This window comes from Astyanax mexicanus, chromosome 8 (genome assembly GCF_023375975.1).
Source record: "Astyanax mexicanus isolate ESR-SI-001 chromosome 8, AstMex3_surface, whole genome shotgun sequence".
Lineage (NCBI taxonomy): Eukaryota > Metazoa > Chordata > Actinopteri > Characiformes > Acestrorhamphidae > Astyanax > Astyanax mexicanus.
The window spans coordinates 19,943,869-19,971,162 of record NC_064415.1 but is presented as its reverse complement, the minus strand read 5'-3'; the positions used below and the strand labels follow the sequence as shown (position 1 = coordinate 19,971,162).

The following is a 27,294-nucleotide window of genomic DNA, read 5'->3' as shown; positions in this document are numbered from 1 at the left end:
TTTCTCCCTCTGTTTGGTTTGCACCAAAATACACACCAATAAACCATGCGATCACATTGTGTCCTCTGATGGGTCAGAGCTGTCTGGCGTAGGAGCAAGAAAGTAAATATAGTGAGAAGATTCTGTATTCCAGTGCGTATATCTGTGCAGTTTAAAGCTGCTTTAACACAAAATACTGAAGCGCTGAAGTCGCGTGGCTGTGGGTAGTGAACGCAGGACAGACAGCATGTGTAAACAGCATGGAGCAGAGACAGCGTTTGTTCATAGCTGTGGTAATTAGTGTTAATATGGCTTTATATCAGATCAAACTGCACCTTATCAGAAGTTTAACTCAAATAAAAGCATATTTGATTTGATAGCTGGGTCAGATCGGGACCAGATCATGTTCTCACCACAAGCGAACCGCTCCACAGTTTCTTTGGGACCAGACTGAGACCACCTCCTCTAGCTGGTCTGAAGCCAACCAGAGTGCAATTAGTTTGCAATTAGTTTTCACACCTGCTCAGTAGAACCGCATTAAGGGTACAAACGAACCAGAGCTGTTTTAACTGGACCAAATAGTGCTGTTGTGAAAATGTCTGTCTTTTTTTTTTTTTTCTTTTTTTTTTTTTTGCATTTGCATTTGCAATTGCAATTGTCTGATTTGGTCTTATACATCTCTGATTATAGAAACTGTTTGTGATGTGTTAAAACTGAAAGCGGGTGCGGCTAGTGTGGTCAATTTTAAAATGTTCTGTGGTTTGTTACAGCTGGTCCCAGGTCAGCAGTTGCCGAGTCCACAGGAACTGATGGGAAAGATCCTTATCAAGAACAAGAAGAAGCATCATCATCATCACCACCAGGCAACTAACGGAGGTAGCGTCAGGCGCAAAGCAGGAGATGGAGCGGAAGATCAAGCCTCACCTCTGAACGGTCAGTATGCAGACGCTCTACTCAGCGTACTCTTACATACCCCACAGACACCCTCACGTTCTCTCAAAATCATTCCCGGACATTTTAAAAAGATGCTTTTAAAATGTTGTGCATGTTGTGAAACACCTGTTCACACTGAGGTCATTACGCTGGTGATGCTCAGTGTGATTGTATCTTGCCATAATTCATCCCATCCATATCCATTCATAATAAGATTTGTGTTTAGATTGTCCGCTGAATGAGGGGGAAGCCAGCCAGATCATTTCCAATGGGGGTGAGAAGCTGGCAGAGAGAATGAGCAAAGACAGCGATATCCGCAAATCCATTGGTGGGTTGGAGTCTTAACAGGAACTGAGTGTAAAACAGTCCGGGTGAATAATGACATCATCACAGTGCCACTGTGTGGTTTAGGGATGATGAATATGTTTTAATTTTCTTGTATTTTTTCCATGATGACATAAATACATAGATCGGGGTGATGGAGAGAGTGAAGAAGAGGAGGAGGAAGAACCTGTGGCAGACCCCAAAAAACACCACTCCGATGAGGTACTCTCTCCATGTCTATCTATCTTTCTCTCTTCTTCTCTATCATGTCTCTGTATTAGGGATGTATAGTAAAACATATTTTCATAATAAACACAATGGTAAAGCTGCAATAACTAGGGATGTGCCCGATCCGATTATTTGATCGAAAATGGGGGTTGATTTACGCATTTTTCAAAGGCTCTGATTCAGGAGGTAAAGATCTGGATAACTGTTTTATCAAATAACAAGTTCACTATAGACTATAGACAGTAGGCTGCACATACTCACTAAGAATGCCCACGCTGTGTTCAGACTGGCAGCGACAAGTCCCTAGTGTCACCATAGTTTATCAACACTTCCTTTCCAAAGTTGAATAAAAAAAAAAAAAAAAATATTTGCATCTGTAAGAGCATTTATTTCCTCCGTTTAAGCTCTCAGCATATTACAATAATAAATAATAAAAGTCTGAGATTATAATAATAATAATAATAATAATAATACTTTTAATAATAATAATTATAATAATAATTTACCTTATTAAAATACAGTAAAAAAAAGGCTACATCTAGTCTGCCCGGTCTAAACCACACTACAAAATTATTACTGTTCCTCTCCAAAAAAAAATTATTAAAAATAACTACCTGCATGTTAAGAAATTAATGTGTGATATTTTTATTTTTTTATTTTTTTTTTATTTTTTTTAAGAACTTGAAATCATGTATATGGCTATTTAGTACTTGTTTAGTTTTTGCTAAAAAATGTAATTTAAAATTTTCAATAATAATTAAAATTAATAAAAAAAATGTTGAGGGACAACTTGAATGTGTTCTTTCTTCCTTTTATTGCATTGCCAAAGTATCTAGTTGAGACTCAATATGGGCAGATACTCTAAAACAAACTACTTGAGAGCAGAATAAATGTGATCAGAAAATTCCTAATATTAACATTGTTAATACCAGCAAACTCAAGTTGTATTATGTCTCTGCTAGATGCAGAGCAAGATAGAGGTATTAAATTGATCACTTTTCACATCAATATCTGATCATTACATTTTTGTGTACATTGTGAACACATACTCTCTTTCTTTTTCTCAATCTACATATTTTTCTTTTCTCCCTTCGTTATTTACTTGATACAGTATATGGAAATGAGCTCAATCATTTTCGCTGACCTCAGTGTTGCCCATTATGTATTTTTTATTTTTTTGTAACACAAATAAACTGGTAAGCCGGCTCTGTTTAAAAACAGCATTTTGTTTTAATTATGTTAGATGTTTTGAGGATATTTATACAAGACATTATTCCTTAATGTGTACATTTCATCGCTCTTTTTAAAAAGAGTGTAATTGCTTTTTTAATGCTACTATATTATAATTATATTAGTAACATAAAATGATCCTAAAATGACAATATTATCCCAATCTTGCTCACACCCTTCTTTCCTTTCTCTCTCTCGGTCAAGTAAGGTCAGGTTATGTTAACTCCGATTCCTTCGTTAAAGTAAAGAGTGCTGAACATGATCTGAGAATAATAAACACTAAATTGCCTTGTTTTTTTGTCTGTTCTTGTCTTCTCTGTACAGGGAACAGCCTACAGTGAAGTCAACGCTACAGAAGAGATGTCCACATTGGTTAACTACATTGAACCAGTCAAATTCAAATCCTTTGAGCTGGCAGCCAGTGAGTAGTGATGTCTGTGCAGTGTTTTATGGATATATGTGGATTTGATGTATATATGTGTGGATTGTGGTGCATACATGTGTTTAACTGTGCAAGCCTATGTTTGTGTAAAGTAAAGAAAATTAATTGATCGGTGTCTTTTTTTTTTTTTTTCCAGAGAGGAACAAGTATTTTGAAATGTCCTCGTTTGTGGAGACCAAGGGCATGGACTCGCTGAAGAATAACCCCATTGAATTTGTGGAGTATCCTTTATGTATTTGTGTATTCGTGTGGTCATGTCATTTTAGGCTCTCTGTGTACATTCATGTGCATGTTCTTGTTTATTACATGAACAAGTGTTTACAGAGAGAGAGAGAGAGAGAGAGAGAGAGAGAGAACTGGTGGTATATACAATCTGCATTGTACTTCCTGAACTACTTGTGTGTTCAGATACAATAAGAAGCAGTTGAGTCGGATCTATCCTAAAGGCACACGGGTGGAATCCAGTAACTACATGCCTCAGCTCTTCTGGAACGTGGGTTGCCAGATGGTGGCGCTCAACTTTCAGACACTAGGTGAGGCCCTCACAACAACTAGGGATGCCATGTATACGTCATATATTAGTTATTCTGTAATCTGTTGATTAGTTTGTTGATTAATAAGGTAGTAATACTTTTTATCATCATTAAAAAGCAGCTGTGTTAAGCTGCCAAGTTGCATAATATTAATGTTAATTTAAGGTTAATGTTAAATTATGAATGATGAATGTCTGACAAGTACAAAATACAATCATATTACTTTTCAAGTTTTTTTTTATCTACAATTGTTTCATGTGCAAAATGAATACACCATACTGCGTAGAATAAATGAGAACATTTTGTTGTACTAAAAAGTAGAGCAATAGGAAATGTTTCAATAACGGTGACATCAATTTTGGTGTTCTGTGCTTCAAAACTAAAGACCAGAGTAAACTACAAATATGATACTCTGTGATCTGTTATCAACAATCAGCGATTAATCCAGCTAGGAAAAACAGTTAGCATCTGGGCTAACACGCTCCATGCCTGGTGAGGCTGGCTGTTAGCACTGTGGCTAAAATGCCTGAATACTGAAGAGTCCAACTGCTGTACCTGTTCACATCATTAAACCTGTCTGAGTCTGTTTCCACATTGGAAGATATACTACAATATACTATTGGATACTAAAGGACATTCTTTTTTTTTATTTTGTTAGTTTATTTTGTTTGGACTTGGATAAAACAATATAGTGGATATGGTCAAATAGAAAATTCTGTTAATATTTACATCTCAAATTAAGACGTATTTGTGTAGCCGTTTAGGATGTTCTGAAAATAACAACTAGCATTTGTGGCTCTTTCCTATAAATTATTTGTGATTTTGAGCAAGATAAAGGTATCAGAGTATCAAAAACTGTTGATATAATCATGATAACAATTTTGGTAATTTTGTCTAGCCCTACATTCTGCTTGTATGTCAGTACTGTGATAAATAGTGTTGGATTGATTGTTTCTCTGTTGTAGATTTGCCTATGCAGCTGAACCTAAGTGTTTTTGAGTATAACGGCCACAGTGGCTATCTGCTGAAGCCAGAATTCATGAGACGGACAGATAAACACTTTGACCCCTTCACTGAGAATATAGTGGATGGCATCGTGGCCAACACGGTCAAGATCAAGGTCTGTGTTTGTGTTAATGCATTCATGCAGTGTTTGTAATTCTTCACAATATACGACCGTTTGTACACTGATTTATATATTTGCTCTCTGGTTTGCATGTAGATTGTGTCAGGTCAGTTTCTGACTGATAAGAAGGTGGGTGTATATGTTGAAGTGGATATGTTTGGACTGCCGGCCGACACCAAGAGAAAGTTCCGCACCAAAACATCCAACAACAACTCCATGGACCCAGTGTGGGATGAGGAGGCCTTCGTCTTTAGTAAAGTAACTACATTCCTAATGTTGCTCATATGCTTATATTTCATTTTTTACTGTAAGCTGTAAAAACGAAGAAATGTGGATGCATATATGATTCTTGTATACAGCTCTGGAAAAAAAATAGACCTCTTAAAAATGATACGTTTCTTTCATTTTACCTAATTGAAAACCTCTGAAATATAATCAAGAGGAAGATGGATGATCACAAGTCATCAAACCAAACTGAACTGCTTGATTTTTTTGCAGCAGGAGTGACATGAAGTTATCCAAAAGCAGTGTGTAAGACTGGTGGAGGAGAAAATGCCAAGATGCGTAAAAAACTGTAATTAAAAACCAGGGTTATTCCACCAGATATTGATTTCTGAACTCTTAAACCTTTATGAATATGAACTTGTTCTCTTTGCATTATTTAAGGTCTGAAGGCTGTGCATCTTTATTGTTATTTCAGCCATTTCTCATTTTCTGCAAATATATGCTCTAAATGACAATATTTTTATTTGGAATTTGGGAGAAATGTTGTCCATAGTTTATAGAATAAAACAACAATGTTAATTTTACTCAAAAATGTACGTAAATAAATAGCAAAATCAGAGAAACTGATTCAGAAACTGAAGTGGTCTCTTATTTTTTTCCAGAGCTGTATATTGCACTACTGCACTATTATACATACTAGGAATGTCTTGATTTAGTTATTTTTTTGCCCTCAATTAAGCCTGAATCTAATGTGATCCAATCTGGAGTAAAAGTACTTTAGATAAGTATTGACAGTAGTTTGACCAGACATGGTCTTGATGTGTGGGGCAAGCAAGCAGGTGGTGCTACTAGAGCTAACTGTCCCCAGAGAAGAGCGAATTAATGAAGAGCAAGAGCAAAAAAAAGGACAAGTACGAAGAAAATAAAAAAGCAGTTATTTGAAAACGCTAATTTCAAAAGAAATAATAAGCATGAGCAGTACTTTTGTCAATTTAGTGTATCTCTGATTTGATAGTGAGTATGTTCTAAGAAGATTTAGCTCCCAATCTAGTAAATCAAGACATCCCTAGCTGCATATATAACTCTTTATGTATGTATGTATGTGTACCTTACCGGCTTTTTTTTTATATCTGTGCTGGTATTTACTAAGCTGTGAAATGTGAATGCACACTGATTTGCTGCAGAATGTGGATTTATATTGTTTATGCTTCCTATAGGTGGTGCTGCCTACACTGGCTTCGCTGAGGGTCGCTCTCTTTGAGGAGAACGGAAAGTTTATTGGGCATCGTATCTTACCAGTAGTGGCTTTACGCCCAGGTCAGTACACACACTATGCTCAGTAGGAATGAATTGAAATCTCATTTGTTTTGAATAGGTTACAAACATGTACAAAAGTTTTGATTTAGTTGTGTTTGTGTGTGTACGTGTGTGTATGTGCTTGTGTGTTTTACAGGATACCATTATATTAATCTGAAGAATGACCTTAACCAGCCGCTCCTGCTAGCCTCTCTCCTGGTGTACACTGAAGTTATGGACTACATCCCAGACGAACACCAAGGTAAAGTTACAGTAGACAACTATTATTGTTGATACACATCTGTGTACATACAAAAACTGAATACCGTATTTTTCGCACTCTAAGGTGCACTTAAAACCCTTTAATTTTCCCAAAAATTGACAGTGCACCTTATAATCTGGTGCTTCTTATGTATGAATTTTACCAGTCGTAAAAAAGTTTTAAGGAGCAGTTATACGGTAGTTTCAGTTTATTTCTCCAGCCTCGAGGCTGGAATAACATTAGCAATAGTCTCTAACCGCTATTTCCCCGTTCAGAGGTGAGTATTATCGGCCTGTAGCCTGATGCTAACCCTGGCTAGCACTGCTGGAGCAGCATTAGCATTAATCGCTAAAGTCAGGAAGCGCTAGCTCTTTAGCCGTTTAGAGCAGGCCCCCAGCTTTTCCCTTCCAAAACGTGCCACCGGAAGTGTGCTGCTGAGGAATGAGAGGACCATTACAGCAAAGCTATCCATTCACTTCCATTCATTTCGGGGTGTCTTTGAACCAATAATAAATGTATTTCCAAGCCGTTTTCGATTATGACACGACCCGTGTTCTTTTCTACAAAGAACGGATTTTCTGCAATTTGATCCATAAGATTAATAATCTGTTCATGGCTTTAGAAAATAACATTTTTATACAACTATGCTAATGATGACGTAAAAAGATAGCGACCCAAAATACCGTGCTGTAATGTTTGGAGAAGTTGCTCCTCTTAATTTAAAAGTACAGAGCTGATTGAATTAGAGCAGGGTCAAAGTAACCTCTTATTATGCAAATATAATACTACTACTAACTAGAGTTGCACGGTGTACCGAAGGTTCGATTCTTTTTCGATACTACGTCATCACAAACGATTTGGTTCTTTAGCGTTCGATGCTTTCGATACTATATAGCCCAGTCACTAGCTTCAAATGAGTCAAAATAGTAGGCGCGATTTGATTCAGTTCATAAGAAAACTGATTCACACCGCAGCAGTCGGTGTGGCAGGATTCAGATAAACTTAGTGTTCTGAACAAATGAATCGATTCACGTGTGAATCGATTCATTTGACTCGCTTGAGCGACACACGCACGCGCAAGCCAGCAGAGCAGCAGCGAGAGAGAGCAGCTGCGAGTGTAGAATGGCGACGTCTAAAATAACAGATGTCTCTCGTCCGCGACTTGTGGACAAAACGGGCGCGAGGAGTGAAGTGTGGGCAAATTTTGCTTACATCGCTGATGAAGAAGGGAATCCGACCAACACCACAAACCCAGTTTATAAACGGTGTTATAAGTCTATCCAGTGCAGAGGAGGGAACACCAGCAACCTGGCTACGCATTTAGCAGACAAGCACCCTGATCTCTACAAAGAGCTGAGAAGTCGACAGGTTAGTGGAGTTAGTCAAGATACACTCTGTCTGTAGCGTTACTAAGATTTACTAGCCCTGGCCCGCCGGCGGGCCAGAAATTTATAATATTTAATATCTGGCTGTGTTTATGAATAGTTATAGGTTCAATATAGACACCCAATATGCCATTTTAAAGCTTAGAATCTCGGCTTTTTCAGCCCATTTAGCTGGATCTCCTTTCAGAAAATAAACATTTAGGGCGAAATATGCCTTGCTTCTGAAAATATGAAATCATAATTTTCATATTTCCGTTTCTCGTACGTCCATATTTGATCGAATGCGGACATGTTATACACCATTCGAACCGTCTGTCTCTCCGGATTCGCTCCGTTTTACTGTAGGGTGTACGGTTCCTGAATTAGAGCTGAAAGAGCGCGTCACAGCGCGTGTTCAGAGTTAAAAGCTGCTTGTTTTTCGCTGCAGGGTTACCTCAGGTCACTCCCTCCACCCCCTCAACCCCCACCAGCGGCTCCCCCACGCTCTTACCTTCAAAACCAGACTTAAGAGAATCCATCAATCCAGTCTCCTGCAATCCCCAATTATATACAAACAGCGCATGAAATAAACTGAGGCAGAAAAAAAAATAATATCCACTTTATCTCCTTATTAAAAGCGTAATTTTCGAGGCTGCATGTGATAACGCACGTGTGGTTAATCTGCAGTCCAAGGAGAACAAGGTTGACAGAAGACCATGTGGACACACTTGTTTTCCTGGCTAAGAACCTTAAACAGGCAAAGAAACTTCCCACAGTGTAGTTTCAGAAAAGAAGAGGTTTTAGTTTTTAGGAAGTGTTTAGATAATTATGTTATAGTTAAGGTCATAATAACGAAACTTGTTTTTTGTTCAAATGTTTCATTTTAGAATAAAAACGTTTGCACCGATTGTTCAGTGTTCAATACAGTCCAATCAAAAATAAACATTTTATGTTCAGATATTTTTATTGTTTTTTTTTCTTCCAAGTATCGTTTTGGTATCGAGAATCGTGATACTACAGTTGGTATCGGTATCGAAGTCAAAATTTTGGTATCGTGACAACCCTACTACTAACAGTTATAATACATTGTAGATAGTAAGATAGTCGTAAATAGAAATAAGATAGACTATGAGATTTATAATGTATAGATATAACTAATTTATATTACACATTTATTATTCTTATTACTGAGTTTCTAAATGCTTGTTATATAGACAAACTATGAATATTCTTCAGTAAATCCGTGGACTAATATTGGATATCAGAAATTCTAGTTTTTATCTGCTGTTTATTGAATAAAAGCCTCATTCTGGGACGGAATTGAGCTTTTCTCACTGTGGAGTGAATAGTTCTGTGCAGCTCCTATAAACAGTACAGCTGTTTGCACAGCACACGGAAGATTCGCGTCATGCTGGCGCCTGCGCAATCTCTCACTTTCCCGGTTAACGCCCCACGATAAGCCGATCAGGAAGTGACACGATTGGCCTCACCTGGCTCCGTTGAAATCAGCGGGATGGCTTGGTACAGTTAATATATACTGTCAATGGTTTAGAGGTAAGTATTATCGGCTTGTAGTCTGCTGCTAACCCCGACTAGCACTGCTGGAGCAGCATTAGCATTAGCCGCTAACCGCGCTTGCTCTTTCTTTGTGTGCATTAGGTTATGCTGATGCCCTGACCAATCCAATCAAGCATGTGCTGGATCAGAGAGAGAGGCAGCTGGCCGTGTTTATGGAGGACAATAACGATGGTAATAAGGTGTGTGTCTATTGTTTATAACCACTGATTATAATCTTTATAAGAATGATTAGTAGTATAAACAGGATGTGTATTATATCTGAGCTTTTGTGTTGTGTGCACACAGAGAGTACAGCAGGATGAAGGAGAGAAGCCCGAGCCCCGTCCTGTGGCTGTTGTTGACTTCCCAAGTTTACCCTCTCCTACCCCTCCTCCAGTAGAACCTGAGATACCTGTTCCTGCACCAGGTACAGCACCACCACCACCACCACCACACAGCCAGAAATCTGTTCTACATCACCTCCACTCTCACATACATTCTCATTTTCTCCATCAATCACCTGAATAAAAAAAAACTCACTGCTGTACAGTTTGAGGAGTTCTACTCTACCTAGTTATTAAGCCAACTTACTATTTTTCATAATCTCCCTTTTATTATTTTTCTTTCTTATTTTTATTCTCTTTGCAAATTTTAATTACCTTCTTATCCCACAGTTTCTGACGTAGAACAGTGTAATCTTGAAAGAATCGTAGGTGCTACACCCAGATTAGGTTTAATTAAAAAAAACTGTCCATTAACTTTTGTCAAGAATTTCAAATAAATCTACTGTTCACATTTTTGTAACTAGAACTTTCTCTCTCTTTTTTCTTTCTCTCTCTTTCTCTCTACATGTCTTGCACACTCTCCCTCTCTTCTTCTCTCTTTATCGCTTTCTTTCTTCTCCCTCTTTCTCTCTAACTGCCCCACTCTCTTTATCTATATATTTCTCTATTCCTCTTTTTCTTTCTTCTTGTCACGCTTTTTCTCTACTTCTCACTCTTTCTCTCTCTCTCTACTTTTTTCTATCTCTCTCTCTCTCTCTCTCTCTCTCTCCACTGTTTAGCCATATGTTTTTGGACACTACACCATTTTAAGCACTATTTTTCACCTAATTTAATCATTAAAACTTAATCACTTTAATCACTAAATGTAAGAATTATTACTATTTACTAATTTATTGTAGCACTGGATTAATGCTATTTTTAAAGTCCTTTAGTTTTTAAGACAAAAGTTTTCTAGCTGTTTAAAACTATTTTTCAGTGTTATTTTCTGCTTTTCCAAACCAACTGTGGTTGGTTTGGCCACATGGCCAACTGTGGCCACATGGCTTTTCCAAACCATGTGGCCTCAGTTGCTCGGTCCTGCCGCTTTGCGCTCTATAACATCCGAAAAATTAGACCGCTCTTGACGCAACAGGCCACCCAACTCCTGGTGCAAGCGGTCGTCATCTCACGCCTCGACTACTGCAATGCCCTGCTAACTGGCCTCCCGGCCTGTGTAGTAAAACCACTCCAGATGATGCAGAACGCAGCAGCACGTCTGGTCTTCAACCAGCCAAAACGGGCACATGTCACCCCGCTGCTCATTGAGCTCCACTGGCTACCAGTTGATGCTCGCATCAAATTCAAAGCTCTTACAATCGCCTACAAGGTGATGACAGAACAGGCTCCTTCCTACCTGCACTCGCTCCTGAAGGCTTACGCTACCTCCCGGCCGCTGCGCTCCTCCAGTGAACGTCGCCTCGCTTTGCCAAACACTCACACAAAGCAATCCAGACTGTTCTCATACAGAGTTCCCCAATGGTGGAACAAACTACCTTCCACTACCAGATCAGGAGAATCTCTCACTATCTTTAAGAAACTCCTGAAGACAGAGCTCTTCAAAGAGCACTTACTCTCCTAACACCTCTAACACACTAACTACTTCTAACCCCATTTCCTTCTTCCCCTCCTTCACTCCTCTATCCTATTATTCCCCTTTGACCTCCTTTTATCCCTATCCAAAGTTGTTTTTACCTTTAAACTTATTTTACATTGTACTTGACTATTGTAAGTCGCTTTGGACAAAAGCGTCTGCCAAATGTAATGTAATGTAATGTAATGTAATCAAACTTTCCTTTTCTATTTCTTAAGTGTTTTTATTGAACTGCCAGGATCTCTTTGTTCTATTGGCATTCAATCAATAAATAATAGAGATAATGCATTTAATATCAAACTGAAAAAATATTATAATACAGTTTAAAACACAATATAATTGTATTAAAAAAATGTTTGGCCACCCCATCATATCACTTTTTTAATATGTTACATTCTCTGTAGATATATTTGTGCACATATATAATATATAACACAATGAAATTAAACTGCAAATATACATAATCATGACATACACAGTAGTTATGTTGCATTAAATGTTCAATATTTAATATTCAGTAAAAACTTTTTGCAGTAAATGTTCCCTTTTGGGAATATAATTATAAACAGCTACACTGCACTAATAATCAAGACTATGAATCTGTGGGGCTCATCACTGTGTGTCATGTTTTTGTTCTGCTGGTCACTGTCTGCATGTTTCATTCTTATAGTGAAAGAAGACCTGGTCCTCAGTATATTAACAGGTAGGAAATATAGTGCACATCATTATCACCATCATTCTCATCTTCATCATTAAAACTCCCAGCACGCACTCAGGCTGGAGTTTGGGTTAATATGAACCTTTTTGTGTGTTTGTGTGATAGTGATAGAGCCTCAGTCTATAGAGCAGCTCAAGCAGCACAAGTCCTACGAGAAATTGCTGAAGAAACAGAACAAAGAACTGAAGGAGCTGCGCAAGAAGCACCTGAAGAAAGTATGACACCGTCCAATATGCACTTATCACGCATCACACACAGAGCTTCAGGCCACATTAGGTCTCTTTCTTTCGTATATTTTACACTAAACATTTTTCCTGTCTTCAAAATATTGAAATATTTACAGCTTGAGTTTAACATGCTTTAGAATGTTTTATTTTTTATGTGTTAGTGAACACTGTACAATGGGATATGATGGCTGAATATAATAGTGCTATATAGTAGTCTGGAATTAAAATTAAGCCATACCTGTCAAGTTTTGGACTTAAAAATAAGGGATTTTTTCCACCGCCCCAACAGCCCAAATGAGGGAAAAAAAAAAAATATATATATATATATATATATATATATATATATATTTTTTTTTTTTTTTTTTTTTTAATAGATTTAAAATTGAAATTGAAAGGTGCACAAATTTACAAAAAGGACATGGATCAGATATATTCCATAAGTAAATAATAGTCCTAAGGGGCCTACACAATTAATAATCTTTCATTAATACTTCTTTCTATCGTTCAGTCCACTCCTGATCAGTTCAGTTAATTTCAGCCCTCTCCACATTTTCTCTCTCTCCAGCTCAACCATCTCTTCTACCCCTTCTAAATAATACATTACATTACATTATAATACATTACCACAATACTTGAGATTTAAACAAATTCTAACAAACCCTAAAACTAGCCCTGAACTAATAGAGTTTGGAAATGATAGTTATTGGCTGATCAGGCACATCAGGGCAGGGCATTATATATATGTAGATTTTTCTCAAACCCTGAATATATACCTAGCTAATTCTAAAGTTAAGCTAACTGAGTCACAAGCTGTATTTTATTAAACACACAGTGGGTTTAATTTATGTTTTGATTCAGAGAAGAGTCTTTCTAACCAGCTATCAGAAACAATCTCATCACAGTTTACATGGTTAATTACCTTTTTTTTTAGAAAAATCTCCGTATATCCAGATTAGTTTTAACGACAGCTGCTCCGACTAGCTGCCTGTACTCACAGCGAGGGGAGGGGCGGGGCTTCCCGCACACTAAACTGCGCTCCGCAAAACCAGCTAGCTGATTGGCTGTTTCTCCTGAAAGGCGGGACTTTCTCCTTGAACCGGCACCACGATTGGTTAAGAGACACACAGCGGTCAGTGCATTGTCGCCTGTGGCCTATATATTTTTTTTATTTAGTATAATACGGGAAATTTACGGGAAAATACTAATACGGGAGGACGGCGGGAAAGAGGAGTAAAATACGGTAGTTTCCCGGCCAAAACGGGAGACTTGACAGGTATGAATTAAGCACAGTCTGCCTGTCTATGATCATTGATCTAATACTGCAAAACTTAGTATGACAGATTTTTCTGACTATAAGGCGCTTTTTTGGACTAGCCAGCCCCGGTTAGCAGCGCTAGCCAGGTGCAGTTAGCAGTGCTAGCCAGGTGCAGTTAGCAGCGCTATCCAGGCACAGTTAGCTGGGCTACCCAGCCGTGGTTAGCAGCGCTAGCCAGTCCCTGTTAGCGGCACTAGCCAGCCCCAGTTAAAAGCGCTACCTAGCCTCGGTTAGCAGCATAGCCAGCCATGGTTAGCAGCACTAGCCAGCCCCGGATAGCTGCGCTAGCCAGTCCTAGTTAGCAGTGTTACCCAGCCCCGATTTGCAGTGCTAGCCAACCCCGTTTAGCAGTGCTAGCCAGCCCTGTTTAGCAGTGCTAGCCAGCCCTGTTTAGCAGTGCTAGCCAGTCCCGTTTAGCAGTGCTAGCCAGTCCCGTTTAGCAGTTCTAGCCAGTCCCGTTTAGCAGTGCTAGCCAGCCCAGTTTATCAGTGCTAGCCAGCCCAGTTTATCAGTGCTAGCCAGCCCAGTTAGCAGTGTTAGCCAGCCCCGTTTAGCAGTGCTAGCCAGCCACGTTTTGCAGTGCTAGCCAGCCCCGTTTAGCAGTGCTAGCCAGCCCCAGTTAGCAGTGCTAGCCAGTCCCATTTAGCAGTGCAAGCCAGCCCCGTTTAGCAGTGCAAGCCAGCCCAGTTAAGCAGTGCTAGCAAGCCCAGTTAAGCAGTGCTAGCCAGCCCCAGTTAGCAGTGCTAGCCAGTGCTGGTTAGCTGTGCTTATACCCTGTAATTCATCAGAGTAGCTTTACTGCTTTTCACAACCTGACTGGTAGAAGTCATACATAAGGCGCACTGGATTATAAGGTGCACTGACGATTTTTGGGAAAATTAAAATAATGTAGGTGCTATTTATAGTCCAAAAAATACAGTACTGATACTTCAGCATATATATTTTTACACCTCTATTGCAAGCATAATTAGATGTGTTTGTTTGTGTGTTTGTCAGGTTTGGGCTCTCAGCAAAGAGCAAAAGACGAGGTCTAATCAGCTGAACTCCGACATCCAGAGACGTAAGAGTCAGGTGGAGAAGAAGCTCCGCCTCAGCGTGAAGAAAAAGTATGTTTATAACTAGAGGGAGGGAGTGGCTTTTGAAACGTCATACTCTTAAGTTAACGTAAATGTAGTAAATGTCCTGGTAAGATGTAAAAGCAAGTTAACAGATGTTTGTGTGTATGTGTAATGCAGTGAGCCAGAAGGGCCGGTTCGGACTGAGCTGAATGAGCTGGTGGTGGAGTTGGAGAAGCAGACGGTGCAGCTGAGAGAGTGGCAGATGCAGGAACTACTGGAACTCCGCAAAAAGCAGTACCAGCTGGAGAAAGAGAAGAAATTCATTCACCTTGGAGAGGTATCAACCGCTCATGTATAAAAACATTTTTTAAACAAACACAAATCACCAGAATGTAAGTGTTTAACTCTCTCTGTGTGTGTGTTCTGTTTTTTTTCAGTCATATCAGAAACTAAAAGAAGTTGCCCAGGAATGCCAGGCTGTCCAAATCAAGAAACTCAAGGAGATATGTGACAAGTAGGACATTTTTCAAGCTGTTATTAACAGAAAATAAATATCAGAAGTTATAAATATATAAATATGTGATAAAATTGGCTCTTTCCTGAAATTAATTTTAAAATCAATATTTTCCTGAATACAAATCAGTTTTTACGTCTATTTTTAAACTTGCAGACTTTGGGTTGGTTCCTGTTACTGATCTGAAATTAAGTGGAGTAGAGAGGAAACAGGCAGCTTCTCCAAGTGTACTGTAGGAGATTTCAAAACCCTCAAAATGTCTTAATAATTTTCATAAATAACTTATTTTACTGCAAAAAAAAAAGAGTTTTGTATCACCTACACCTGTAGCTTGTATACGGGACAAGGTATTTTAAGGGATTAAGCAGAAATGTTTAATTACAAAGATTGGAAACCCTGTTTAGGTTACCATACTTCCAGTTAGGGTTAGCTTTAGCATTACACAGATACAGTAAAAATACAATAATCAGTAAGTTAGTGACACTCTTCACCATGTATAATTGTGTGTAACTGCGTTCATTAGTGAGCATGTAAGTATGAATGAGAATGCATTAAAGCCCATGTTTAACTATTACATGTCTTTTTACTCTCACTAGAGAGAAGAAGGAGTTGCAGAAGATCTTAGACAGAAAAAGGCAGAACAGCATCATTGAGGCGAGGAAGGGAGACAAAGAGAAGGCGGAGTCGTGAGTAACTCCTCAGTTTCCTGCAAATGCACCAATCACCAATCAAATAAAATACACAATTAATGTTAGGCCAGACAATTTACCTGGTCCTTGTTTAGACATTGTACAGACTAAACAGGAATTTTGGCAGTAGAAGTTCAGTAATGCTCTTATTGGTGGCTTGCTTTTTTCTCTCTGATTTTTTTTTTTTTTTTTATCCGCCATAAGTGTTCAATTAGGTAGTTTGTGGTGTAGCGGCCTGACTGTGCACCTTTGTTTCAGGTGCTCCACCACTCAAAAATTCTCCCCAATTCGGTCATCGACAGTTTTCATCAATTATAGTTCCCCATACCACCCATACCATGAGGGCACCACTGCTATGAAAATAGCATTTTTTTTCTTCATTTAACTCCAGCAAAACACATTCAGAGCCACTGCATCTTCTGTGAAAAGCCATTAACACTAATGTCACTGGACGCCTGTATTGGATAGCCAGTCTGCTGAGAGATGGTGGGTATGAGGAAGTCCACCCCACCCACCCAGTGAGGAAGCAAATGTAATTATGCTCTCTTGATCTCCTGGTCACGAATGACTGAGTCACTTGTTCTTTCCATGTCAAGATTTTGGCCACTAATCACAGGTCTCACATAATGCATAATAAATGATGCATGACTCGTATTACTCGTATGTGATCCTAGTCGGCTTCTTTCTTCGTTTCTTCCTGCAGGGAACAGAATGAGATCAATAGGAAGCACATCCAAGATTCAGTGAACTCGTACCGCAGGGTGAGTCTACTTCTCAGTGTATTCTTCAGTCTGCTGAAACTTTCTTTCTGCCCGTTATCTGTTTTCTCATAGTCTGTTTGTCTCTCTCTCTCTCTCTCTCTCACTCTCTCTCTCTGCAGTTGGATGAGTCTCAGAACAAGCGTCAGGATAAGCTAAAGGTCCAGCAGAAAGACATCTTACAGAAAATAGAGGAAGAGGAACCCATGGTCAGTTCATCCTGCACTTCACTGCTGCTTTTCATCTCAAATGAAGTGACATAAATCTATGTTTTATTTTCAACATTGGGCTTCATAGTTTGACATTAAACTACATTGACCTCCCTCAGTTTCTCTCTTCCCCCTCTCTCTCTCTCTCTCTCTCTCTCACACTTGCTTGCTTTTTTGTGCTTAAGCTGTCTCTAATTCTTAGTCACTTCCTGACTTTCCATGCATTCTCTCTCACTCCATTTCTCATGTGCTGTTCCTACCATGCTCTCTGTTGCTTTCTCACTCTTTGTGGATTTTTTGTGCCTTTTCTCTTTCTCACTCTTTCTATTTCTTACACTCTATATGTCTCACTCTTTCTATTTTTGCCCTCTAGATCTGTCTTTGTTTTTATCCATGCACTTTTTTGCTTCCTTTTGTACTTTCTCACTTTTTTTGTGCATGCTCTGTCTCTTGCTCTCTCTCGTGCTTTCTTTAACTCGCTCTTGCTCACTTTCTCTTCATCTTTCTCATTTTCTTTATTTCATACTCTTGTTTTCTTTTATACACTGTCTCCCTTTTGTGTTATTCTTCTCACACTGTCTTAGTTTCTCACTCGTGCTCTTTTCTGCTGTTTTGTGATTGCTATTTTTTGCTCTTGTGCACTTTCCCTCTATCACTTGTACTATTTCTTGCACTCTGACGTGTATTTTATTTTTTACTCTCTTATGCTTTTTCTCTCCTTTGCTCTCTCTACAGCACCGGTTGCGTTTAGAGCGAGAGTGCGAAGCTGAGCTCCAGCGGTTGCCCGAAGAGATCTGTCGTTACTTAAAGGGAGAGCTAGACAGCAAAGGCCTGCGCAGCGACGCCCTCTGCAGCCAGCTGCTCAATCACACCAGCTCTGGCTCAGGCTCAACCTCCAACTGCAGCTCTCCACTTCTCTCCTCGCCCAATCACAGCAATAGCCTCAGCCTGGACAATAGCACCACTTCAGTGGGGGATTCCTCCTCATCTGGCACGCCAGTCACTTCAGAGGCAGAGCTGACAGCTGTGTAACTCCAGTCAGCACTTCGATTATTACTTACTTACTTACTCTTCCCCCTACACCCTTCCCTTCATCGCACCTTTCTCACTGGATTATGATGGTAGAACTAGTATTACTGAAAGTTGTGTAAATGTTTTTTTAAGGATTTCAGTTATTTTTTACTGTTTTGTCATTCATAAATTCCACACGCCTTCTCCAGCTGAGTTTTTCTAGCTGCGCTTCAGCTTGAGGTCTGCGACTTTTTCTTTTTGTAATTTTTCTTTAAAATTGCAAATTTTTCTTTTAACCAAAGTTTTTAGCCAAACTTTTTAGCCAAAAAAAAATGTATCTGATTGTTCTTTAAGCTTTAAATATTTGGGCAGGCATGGGTGCCAGTGCATGTCTGTCACGGTCATGCACCTGTGGAAAGGAGGGGATTTTTTTTCTTGTTTTTAATAGAGAGAATCTTTATTTATTTATGTGGAATGTGTGAATGGGAGGGTGTGAGGTTAGAGTGTAGTACTCTGAGTTGTCCTGCAGGTGGCAGTGTAGCTTTAGCAGTAGAGTAGGTTAGTTGTAAGTGTGTAATGCAAACGCAGGGCTAGTAGTGCTTAATCTGAAAGGTACTTGTTTACATAATAATGCACAGATGGGCAATCCTATAAGCCACCAACTCCTCGTCCCCACAGGACAATAAAGTTAATTCTCACTACATATATATTTCTCTAGCAGGAAAAAAACATAATAGTGTGAGGTATGCTGCACGTTTGCGTGTGTATATATAATATATTTATAGTAGGTGTGTGTGTGTGAGGGGTTGGGAGGCAGAGATATTCTTTTATAGAGATGATTATGTTCAATTTTCTCTTTCCATTTCTGAACAATGCATTCTGCTTATTCTGGACTGAACATCTCAGCTGATTAGACCAAATTGATTTGCCCACATATATTATATATTACACCCCGCCCCCTCCTCCCTTTCCCAATCTCCCTATATCCCAATCTCCCTATTTCCGTCTCTATCTCTCCATCTGTGGTGTGGCTTAATCTAATCCCTGCTCTATAATTCTGTGTAATTGGTGTGGATATCCCATGCACTGCACTTCCTCAAAACCACTACTACTACTACTACTGTTCAGGAAACACACTTGTATGTATGTTCTGCATTTTTTTCTGCATCATTCTGTATTTCTACACAATAGCAAACAGTTTTAATATAATCACGTTCCAGAACGATTCCCAACCCTTGGAGGGATGTGCCAAAATCTGGCCCACAAACGGAGAGAAAGCGAGTACATAAAAAAAGGCCCGTGGCATCTAGAGGTCAGGTCTACTCAGTCTCATAACCCTGTTACGTAATACCCAGGAAAACTGCAGAATATGAGCTGAGCACCCTTGGGTTTATTTTAGCGCCAGCTGATTTTATTCAAGGTGTCATTTTGGAGATTCAGGTTTGGGCATTCAGATCACAAGGATGTGTGCTATTTTTCTGTAATCTTTATAAAAAATGGCTGATTTGCTTCATTTTACTGTCATTTTTAAGTCGTCTTAAATATTATTATGCTCATATTATTTTTTTATATAATGTGATTTTTTTCCATTCACATTTACCACCGTGTTATTTGCCCATGGTTTTCTATCTCCTATCATTTTCTTCGTCCTTCCTTGTTCTTTTTTCAGACCCTCCTTGTTTTTTTTGTATAGATTGAGTCAGCGGCCCCCTACTCAGGTTGAGCAGCTCTGAGTTAAAATCGTGGATGTGGTATGACGTGCATGCAGTGCACACACACTCACAGTACGAGTACAGTGCTGGTGAGCTGTTCCAACTGAGACCTGCACTTAGTCCAGTGTAGCAAAAGCAAAAATGTAAAAAAAGCTCACAAAAAGCACAGCTCCTACACTAATGAGATGCTGTACTGCAAGCCACACTTTCAATACTATTGGCACTATTAGAGCACTATTGAAGTACTATTGGAGCAGAGCTACCTTATTGCGCATTATTTGAGTCAGTTATTTGGCCCATTTGATCGCATAGGCTAATCATTGTGGGCTGAATGCTAATGATGCAGTTCTATTGAGATTCATAATAATAATAGAGGATAGTTCACAGGATAGTTCTCAAGTTAGCTCAGATCAAGTAACGCAACCAGAAGGCTGTGGGTTCAAATCTCTAAGAGGAAGTCCTACAGGGCCGTGCTGTATGTATAACTGCTACTGTAACTATTGTACAGAAGGTAGCCGTGTGTGTGTCTGTGGTTGTAGGCCGTGTGTGTGTGTGAATGAATGTATGAGGTTGCATCTCTTTTTAAAGAGTGTTCCTTAAACTCTTAAAGTCAGCCCAAAGTACGTATATACTATATGTTGTAAATGTGTTGGTTTGTGTGTGTGTGGTTTTCAAAGCTTTAAAAGCCTATTGAAAGAGGAGAAATGGTACTTTACTGTAAAATGCTGTCTCATAAATGTTCGAGGATGATTATTTGTGTTGTTCATGTTGATCCTGTCCTTTAATTTGTGTATATGATATGATATGGGTTTTACATATCACAGTGTATAAACATTAGTGTAATATCAGATATCAGTGGTTTCAGTATAGCTCATGTTATTCATGCATATGTAATTTTTTATGTTAATTTTACTACTGACTTGGGCCGAAACTTACTTGACGCAAGGACGCGAAGAGCAGGCGCTTCGAGCAATACTGCGTTGACTGGCTTTCACACGAGTGTGAAAAAAATGCTACGTTCACAAATGTGCCGATTTGTCCTGTAAGTTTTTCACCACCACAGTAAGGTAATGTAATAACGCGTGTTGAGTTTGATGTACAGCAGGGCTGTGCGTTTGTACTTGCACAGCGCTGGTCGGGCATTGGCAGTGCGTTAAGGTCCTTGGGCCAGAGGTGAAGTTGAGGGTCATGTCTGGGTGTGTTTTTATGCTTTTATTTTAATTTTTTAATTTTTAGTTTTTATTTCTGAGATATTCACATTTCAGATATTTTACATTTATTTGGAGGCTTGCCTTCTAAAAAATGTCCACAGGGCACACACACACACACACGCACACACACACTGATCCCCCTCAACAAGCCCCTCAAACTGTCATCTGCTGCCTATTGTTCATTTTACATTACTGATAAGACAAATCTTTGGCCTTGTAAAAAACTAATTTTCACTTCTGAAGATCTGAAGTTAAAGCACAGTTAATGCTTTAATCCTTTAAATTGGTGTTAAAAAAAGTCCTCACTTTGATGGCTGTGATGGTGATTTATGGGGACCTGATTAAAGCAAAGTGAGGACCTAATGTTTTTTTTTTTATATATATATATATAAATCTCTCCCTAAATCATTCATAATATATATATATATATATATATATATTTACACACACCCTTTTACCATGTCGGTTATGTACGTACGCTCTTACATAGTTTGAGTTTTACCATTGGTGCACTTTTACTTTTTGTTTTTTGTTTTTAACGTTTATGTATAGGGAAGAAATTATGAGCAGATTTTTTTTATATATATCTATCTCTTTAGATCCAGTCTGACATAGATGATGGTACAGTATGTAGTTTCATTAAGTGAAAGCAGGCATTTGAGTAATACTTTTTGACCAATGATTATTCCTTCCTAAAGGGAGAGCAGGGGTTGTTAGCTCGACTTAACGAGAATAATACTTTGGATTTCCTTGTATTTGCGATGAAACATGGGCTTGAAGGGAGAATGAATACTTTCCCAAGGGCTAATTCTGTTCTGCCTCGAGTCACACTGCATTAACCAAGCACATGGGATTTGCATCTGTTTCTTTCTGTTCGTTTTGTTCTCGCGCTCTCATTTCCTTTTCCTTTCTTACTGAAACACTGTATGTAGAGAAAGTACTGGTCTGCCTTGTGAAAGGGAAAAAATATTACTCTGGATGTAATTTTTATTGTCTTGATAAATGATATATGTAACTGTACATTCAATAAATGCAGAATTTTGTCAAAAATCGTACAGCCTGTTTCATTTCTTCTTTTTTAAACTGCTACGCTGGAAGGTTGTGAAATTGTGGGTTTGCTTCCTTTAACTCTGGAAGGTCAGCTTTGGTTCTGAGAGACAGCATATAAAACAGCATATGATGTATTTCTTTATGTTTTGCAGGTAAAACGTGGAATATGCTGGATCAATTATTATTATTTTTTTAATTGCTTAAACGCATGAATTTGAGTGCTTAAGTTGGTTCATCATGTGTGACGTTTGTGAAAATTTGATTTGAGCTTGACTTAATCACAGATATCGATATTGACATCACTGTAATTGTGACAATAATTTGACCCTGGTTGCAAACCAGTAGGGAAGCATGTGACTTGGTGGAAAAAGTATTTTCTGTGTTAACTGCTGTGGTACATGAATGTAAATCAGTGTTAAATTGTGTATTAGAGATTTTGTGTTCAGTCTGTTAGGAGGGTTTCCTGTATGTTACTGTAGTTGAGCGTGTTTATGATGTAATTACTGTGAAGGAAAGCAGCAGGGATTTGTGAGAAGCCTTTAAGGCAGTGGGACTGCACGCAGTTTGTAGTCACAGATGTGAACATTGTCTCTGGGCACTGTCCTGTATTAACCTGGCCAGCGAAAAGAGTGAGAAACACGCAATATTTCCTGTGCAGAAGCAAATGAGCAGCTAAAGTTGGTTTTGAGGTAATGCAGAACAGGCATCTTCATTATTCATCATTAATGGATTTTCTTATGTAGTTCAGTTGGAGAGTCACTTGAACTTTGGTTTTCAGACCTGAAGAAGTTAAAAAAATAACTAAAAAACTTATAAAATTAGTTTTTTTATCATCTCCAGCACTAACCCTAACACCTAGCTACATTTCAATTAATTTGTTACCAAATTATGTGTAAATATTTATTATTTATTATACATATATTTATTAGACAAACACTTGCTACCCACAGTAAAATTGGGTGATGGTTCTGTCATCATGCTGTGGGGCTGTGTGATCAGTGCAGGTAAAGGATTAATCGCATGGATTCCAGTCAATATCAGCAGATTCTTTAGAACAATGTTTAAGAATCAGTGAGAAAGTTGAAGTTGAGTCGGCTGGATACTTCAACAGGACAACGACCCTAAACACTAAACACTGCTCTAAATCTACTAAAGCCTTCATGCAGAGGAACAAGTACAACGTTCTGGAATAATCATCTCAGTCCCCAGACCTAAATATTACTAAAAATCTGTGGTGAGATTTAAAGCGGGCTGTTAATGATCAGAAACCTGAAATCAAACCTGACTGAACTGGAGATGATTTATAAAGAAGAATGATCCAAAACACCTTCAACCAGAAGCCAGACTCTTATTTAGAAGCGTTTATATAACAGAGTTCAAATATACATGTGTTTTATTATTAGAATTCACCAAAATTATTCTCCTTATATATGCCTGTATTACTATGGAGTAGCTAGGTTGGGGTCAGTGTTGCCAACTTAGCGACTTTGTCACTATATTTAGCGACTTTTCAGACCCTCTAGCGACTTTTTTTTGTAAAAAAGCGACTAGCGACAAATCCAGCGAGTTTTTGTGGTGTTATTGGAGACTTTTGGTGACTGAGATAAACACATGCTCTTCAGTTACTGACCTCCGCGCTGCAGAGGGTGCTGCCGTGAGCCCCGCCCACAACCCTCACAGTGCAGTCTTACACACTCAGCACACACAGGCACCGCTCCAGCAACACACTGTAAATAAACTGCGCATGCCCAAAGCCGACTATCCCTATTCAAGAGCAGGATGTAAATATAAATATGCCTAGTGTGACACAAAAAATCACTGAATTTAACTCACACACTGTCAGTCACTCACCTTATTCACCACATAGCCTGTTACTCGCCTCCTCCACAGTGTCTGCCTCTTTGTAAAAAGCTAAACATCTAGCTAGCTAGCTCATTATTCAACAATTTGTCTATAATAGGTTTAGAAATAAAGAAAACTTAAGATAAAAAACAATAAAACAAAAACAAAAAACTTATAAAAACCTGAACCTGCTCTTATAATAACATTTAACACAGCAAAAACAGATTTATGTAATTCAAGTAACTGCCTATTTAAAAAGCAACAGAGGTTGTTCATTTGTTAAAGTTCATTTGTAAAAATTCTAAGATATTTAGGGTGTTTTTTACTCACTTTTTTCTCTCCCACAACGTTAATCCTTTACAGCTTCAAAAACTTATATTATGCAAATTAGGCGATGATGTCATTTAGCACTTCTAGCGACTTTTGGGGCAGCCAATAGCTACTTTACTTACTGAGGAGTTGGCAACACTAGTTGGGGCGGCTCTTCCTCTTTCCTCTTTTATATTTCCTCCCCCTACCCTGCCTCTTCCTTTTTAATACATAATGTGTAATGGAGAGGCAGGTGGCAGAAAGAGCTATATTTTAAGATAAAATCATAAAACTCTAAATTGCTCTACATGTGCCCAAATTTATTAACAGTTGTGGATTAAAATATGTAGCTAGTAGTCAGTATAAAATCTTTATATGCTTTTATATGTTTGTGCACTGCTAATACTACGGCACATAGTTTATGCTAGCATGCAGGCTAACTAGTTTGCTAATTATGCCCTGTTTTTATATGCTTTTATAGTAACTAAAGAGATGTGTGGAGAGGACAAAAGAGGTGCCCAGCTATCCAAAGCTAAAGGCTGTATCAGAATTAAAATTCAGTAAAAACAGAAAAGAGTCTATCTCATCTGTACCCACCGTTTACAATTAGAGGCAGGAAGTTCTACTAAATATTGATGTAATTTTTCTGAATTTATTTACGTGCCTAATTTTGTTAAAAAAAATATTCCACACGTTCTGTAAATCCTATAAACTTCATTTCACTACCCAGATATCACTGTGTTCATCTGCTATATAATATATTTAACTGAAATTACTGATCTGAACAACCAATGATTTATAAAGGAAAATCATGAAAATTATCAGGGGTGCCCAAACTTTCTCATACCACTGTAATTAACTATATACACTCGCCTGGACACGTGCTTCAGACATGTTCTTCCTCTTAAAACACAGTTATTTCATAACAACAAATTGTCCAGCCCAACTAAGAGTCTTATCTAAGCTCTCAGGAAGACCCTCTATAATCACTGCATGTATCAGACCGAGCCCACAGGCAGTAGAAGATGCTCAGATGGGCAGAATTTGATCAGACACTGTTCTCCAGTGAACTGAACTGGTGCCACAGTCAGGACTAATCTGTATCAGGGTAAAGTCAGACAGAGCAGATTTCAGCTGCAGTGATGTGATCACTCATACTTACTGTCCTTATTTGTAATAGATAGACGTTCAATCACCAGGCTTTATATCCAACCAGAGCAGCCGATGCATATAAGACCTGTCTAACAGTTAGATATCCCCTTATCACGCCTCTCCAGTGTTTAATTTCCATTCCATTTTTAATTCTTTCTTCATAAGCAGCAGTGGAACGAGGCAATCTGCGGCCTAAAGAATCCTGACGGGACTTCAGAGCTCAAGAGAAAGCATGCTGTGAATAGAAACTGAAGATTTTTTCTCAAAAAAAAAATAATAATAAATAAAAACTGCACGATTGTGATGCATTTGAAAGTGATTCAGTTCTGGACGTGATCCTTAAAGCTTTTTAGCAGCTTCATGAAAATAGCAGCTACTTCTGAAAGGCATACCAACGTCATTTGTGATTAGTCTTCAATGTCGGTCTTTATCTGAGGGGGATAATAGCTTTTTTTTGTGAGCAGAGAATGAACAGAGTTTAACCCCTTGATTCCTACACTTATTTTCAGTTAAGCATGATATAAGGTTCAGATCAGTGGCTAAAGGAACTGGGAGATCTACACGAAAGACAGAGAGGGAGAACTGATGAATTATCCAACATGCACAAAGTGACCCAACAGCCACGAATGCCAAGAACATTTACAGGGTTCCTGCAGGTCCTTAAAAAGTCTTAAAATGTCTTAAATTAGAATCTGGACAATTAAGGTCTTAAATTGTCTTAAATTTACTGTAAATGTGCTGTAGGTATTATATTTTCAGACGGTGCGTTTAATGCCAGTGGAAAGGGCACATGAAACTTTAACGGTGAGTTAGCTAATATTACCAGAAAGAGAACTAAAGGTTAGTGGAGAGCTCGCTAACATAGTAACGTTAGCGGCGAGTTATCTAGCTACATTATCTGGGAGAGAGCTAAGGGTTAGTGGAGAGCTCGCTAACATAGTAACGTTAGCGGCATGTTAGACGACAACACGACCAAACACGACATTATGACTGCATTTTTAGGTTTATTGTGGTCTAAAAAACTATAAAAAGCATTAAATTTGACTTTTAAAATGGTGCAAGAACCCTGATTTAAGAAGCAGCAATGCCTTTCCTTGTTAATGTCTTCATCTTATTAGTGTCAGCACCAATGGCAGACAGCAGCACAAAGCAGGAGTTATACATGCACACAAATCATTCAGATTATTACAACCACTGCCATTAACACATTAACATTAAGCTTAGATTTCCAGATTTCCACTAAGACTGAGTGCAGCAGCATAAGCATTAGCAGCTAACCACAGCACTAGCGGGATGTAAATGCCTCCCGACATTTTTGTTTTAACACGGTAAACGTGCAGACTACAGTCCTATATACTCACCTCTGAGCGGTGAAAGAGCTAGCACTTAGCGCAGTTAGCAGGAAATGATAATGCTGCTTCAGTAGTGCTAGCCAGGGTTAGCAGCAAGCTACAGGCCGATAATACTCATCTCAGAACGGTGAAAGAGCTAGCGCTTAGTGGCTAATACTAATGTTACTTCAGCAGTGCTAGTCAATGTTAGCAGCAGGCTACAAGCTGATAATACTGACCTCTAAACAGCAAAAGAGGTAGCGCTTAGCATGGTTTGTGGCTAATGCTAATACTGCTCCATTCACGGTGCTGCAGAACTAAACTGAAACTCCTGTATAACTCTGTATTTCAGTGGAGTGGCTTTACTGCTCTTTACAACCTGACTGGTAGAATGAATAAATAAGGTGCACCAGATTATAAGGTGCACTGATGATTTTTGGGAAAATTAAAGGATTTTAAGTGTGACTTATTGTGTGAAAAATATGGTACATCATTTTAGCATCATCCATTCATGAAAAAATAATGAGTGTTAGTCAGCATGGACTGTGTTTTGAATGAGGCACAAACACCATAATGTCTTAATGCGAGAGATGAACTGAAATGAACTAAGCACACATATGGGTTTATTGTGTCTAGTGTGCATCATTCTAAAGGCCGTGACCTCACAATCCATACACGATTTGGTGTTCAGTCTTTGGACTTGTGACCTTAATACCCTGTGGTGTTTAATAGCTCACACACACTGTGTGTGTTTATTTATTAAGTTTTTTCATTT

At 38.6% G+C, this 27,294-nt stretch overlaps 1 protein-coding gene across 1 annotated transcript in view; it reads left to right on the top strand.

Annotated features, from left to right (window-relative positions):
- The window catches only part of plcb3 (phospholipase C, beta 3 (phosphatidylinositol-specific)), an 80,812-nt gene extending 58,922 nt beyond the window's left edge, over positions 1-21,890 (top strand). Inside the window, exons 14-34 of the mRNA XM_007242041.4 lie at positions 750-912; positions 1,139-1,240; positions 1,382-1,458; positions 3,019-3,115; positions 3,273-3,357; positions 3,545-3,669; positions 4,635-4,789; positions 4,892-5,053; positions 6,238-6,337; positions 6,474-6,578; positions 9,602-9,699; positions 9,806-9,926; positions 12,084-12,116; positions 12,237-12,346; positions 14,670-14,779; positions 14,909-15,068; positions 15,169-15,245; positions 15,842-15,931; positions 16,638-16,695; positions 16,815-16,901; positions 17,637-21,890. Coding sequence (XP_007242103.3) covers positions 750-912; positions 1,139-1,240; positions 1,382-1,458; positions 3,019-3,115; positions 3,273-3,357; positions 3,545-3,669; positions 4,635-4,789; positions 4,892-5,053; positions 6,238-6,337; positions 6,474-6,578; positions 9,602-9,699; positions 9,806-9,926; positions 12,084-12,116; positions 12,237-12,346; positions 14,670-14,779; positions 14,909-15,068; positions 15,169-15,245; positions 15,842-15,931; positions 16,638-16,695; positions 16,815-16,901; positions 17,637-17,933 — 2,412 coding nt within the window. The 3' untranslated portion in view covers positions 17,934-21,890. The remainder of the gene's footprint in view (positions 1-749; positions 913-1,138; positions 1,241-1,381; positions 1,459-3,018; positions 3,116-3,272; positions 3,358-3,544; positions 3,670-4,634; positions 4,790-4,891; positions 5,054-6,237; positions 6,338-6,473; positions 6,579-9,601; positions 9,700-9,805; positions 9,927-12,083; positions 12,117-12,236; positions 12,347-14,669; positions 14,780-14,908; positions 15,069-15,168; positions 15,246-15,841; positions 15,932-16,637; positions 16,696-16,814; positions 16,902-17,636) is intronic.
- The last annotated feature ends 5,404 nt before the right edge of the window (positions 21,891-27,294 follow it).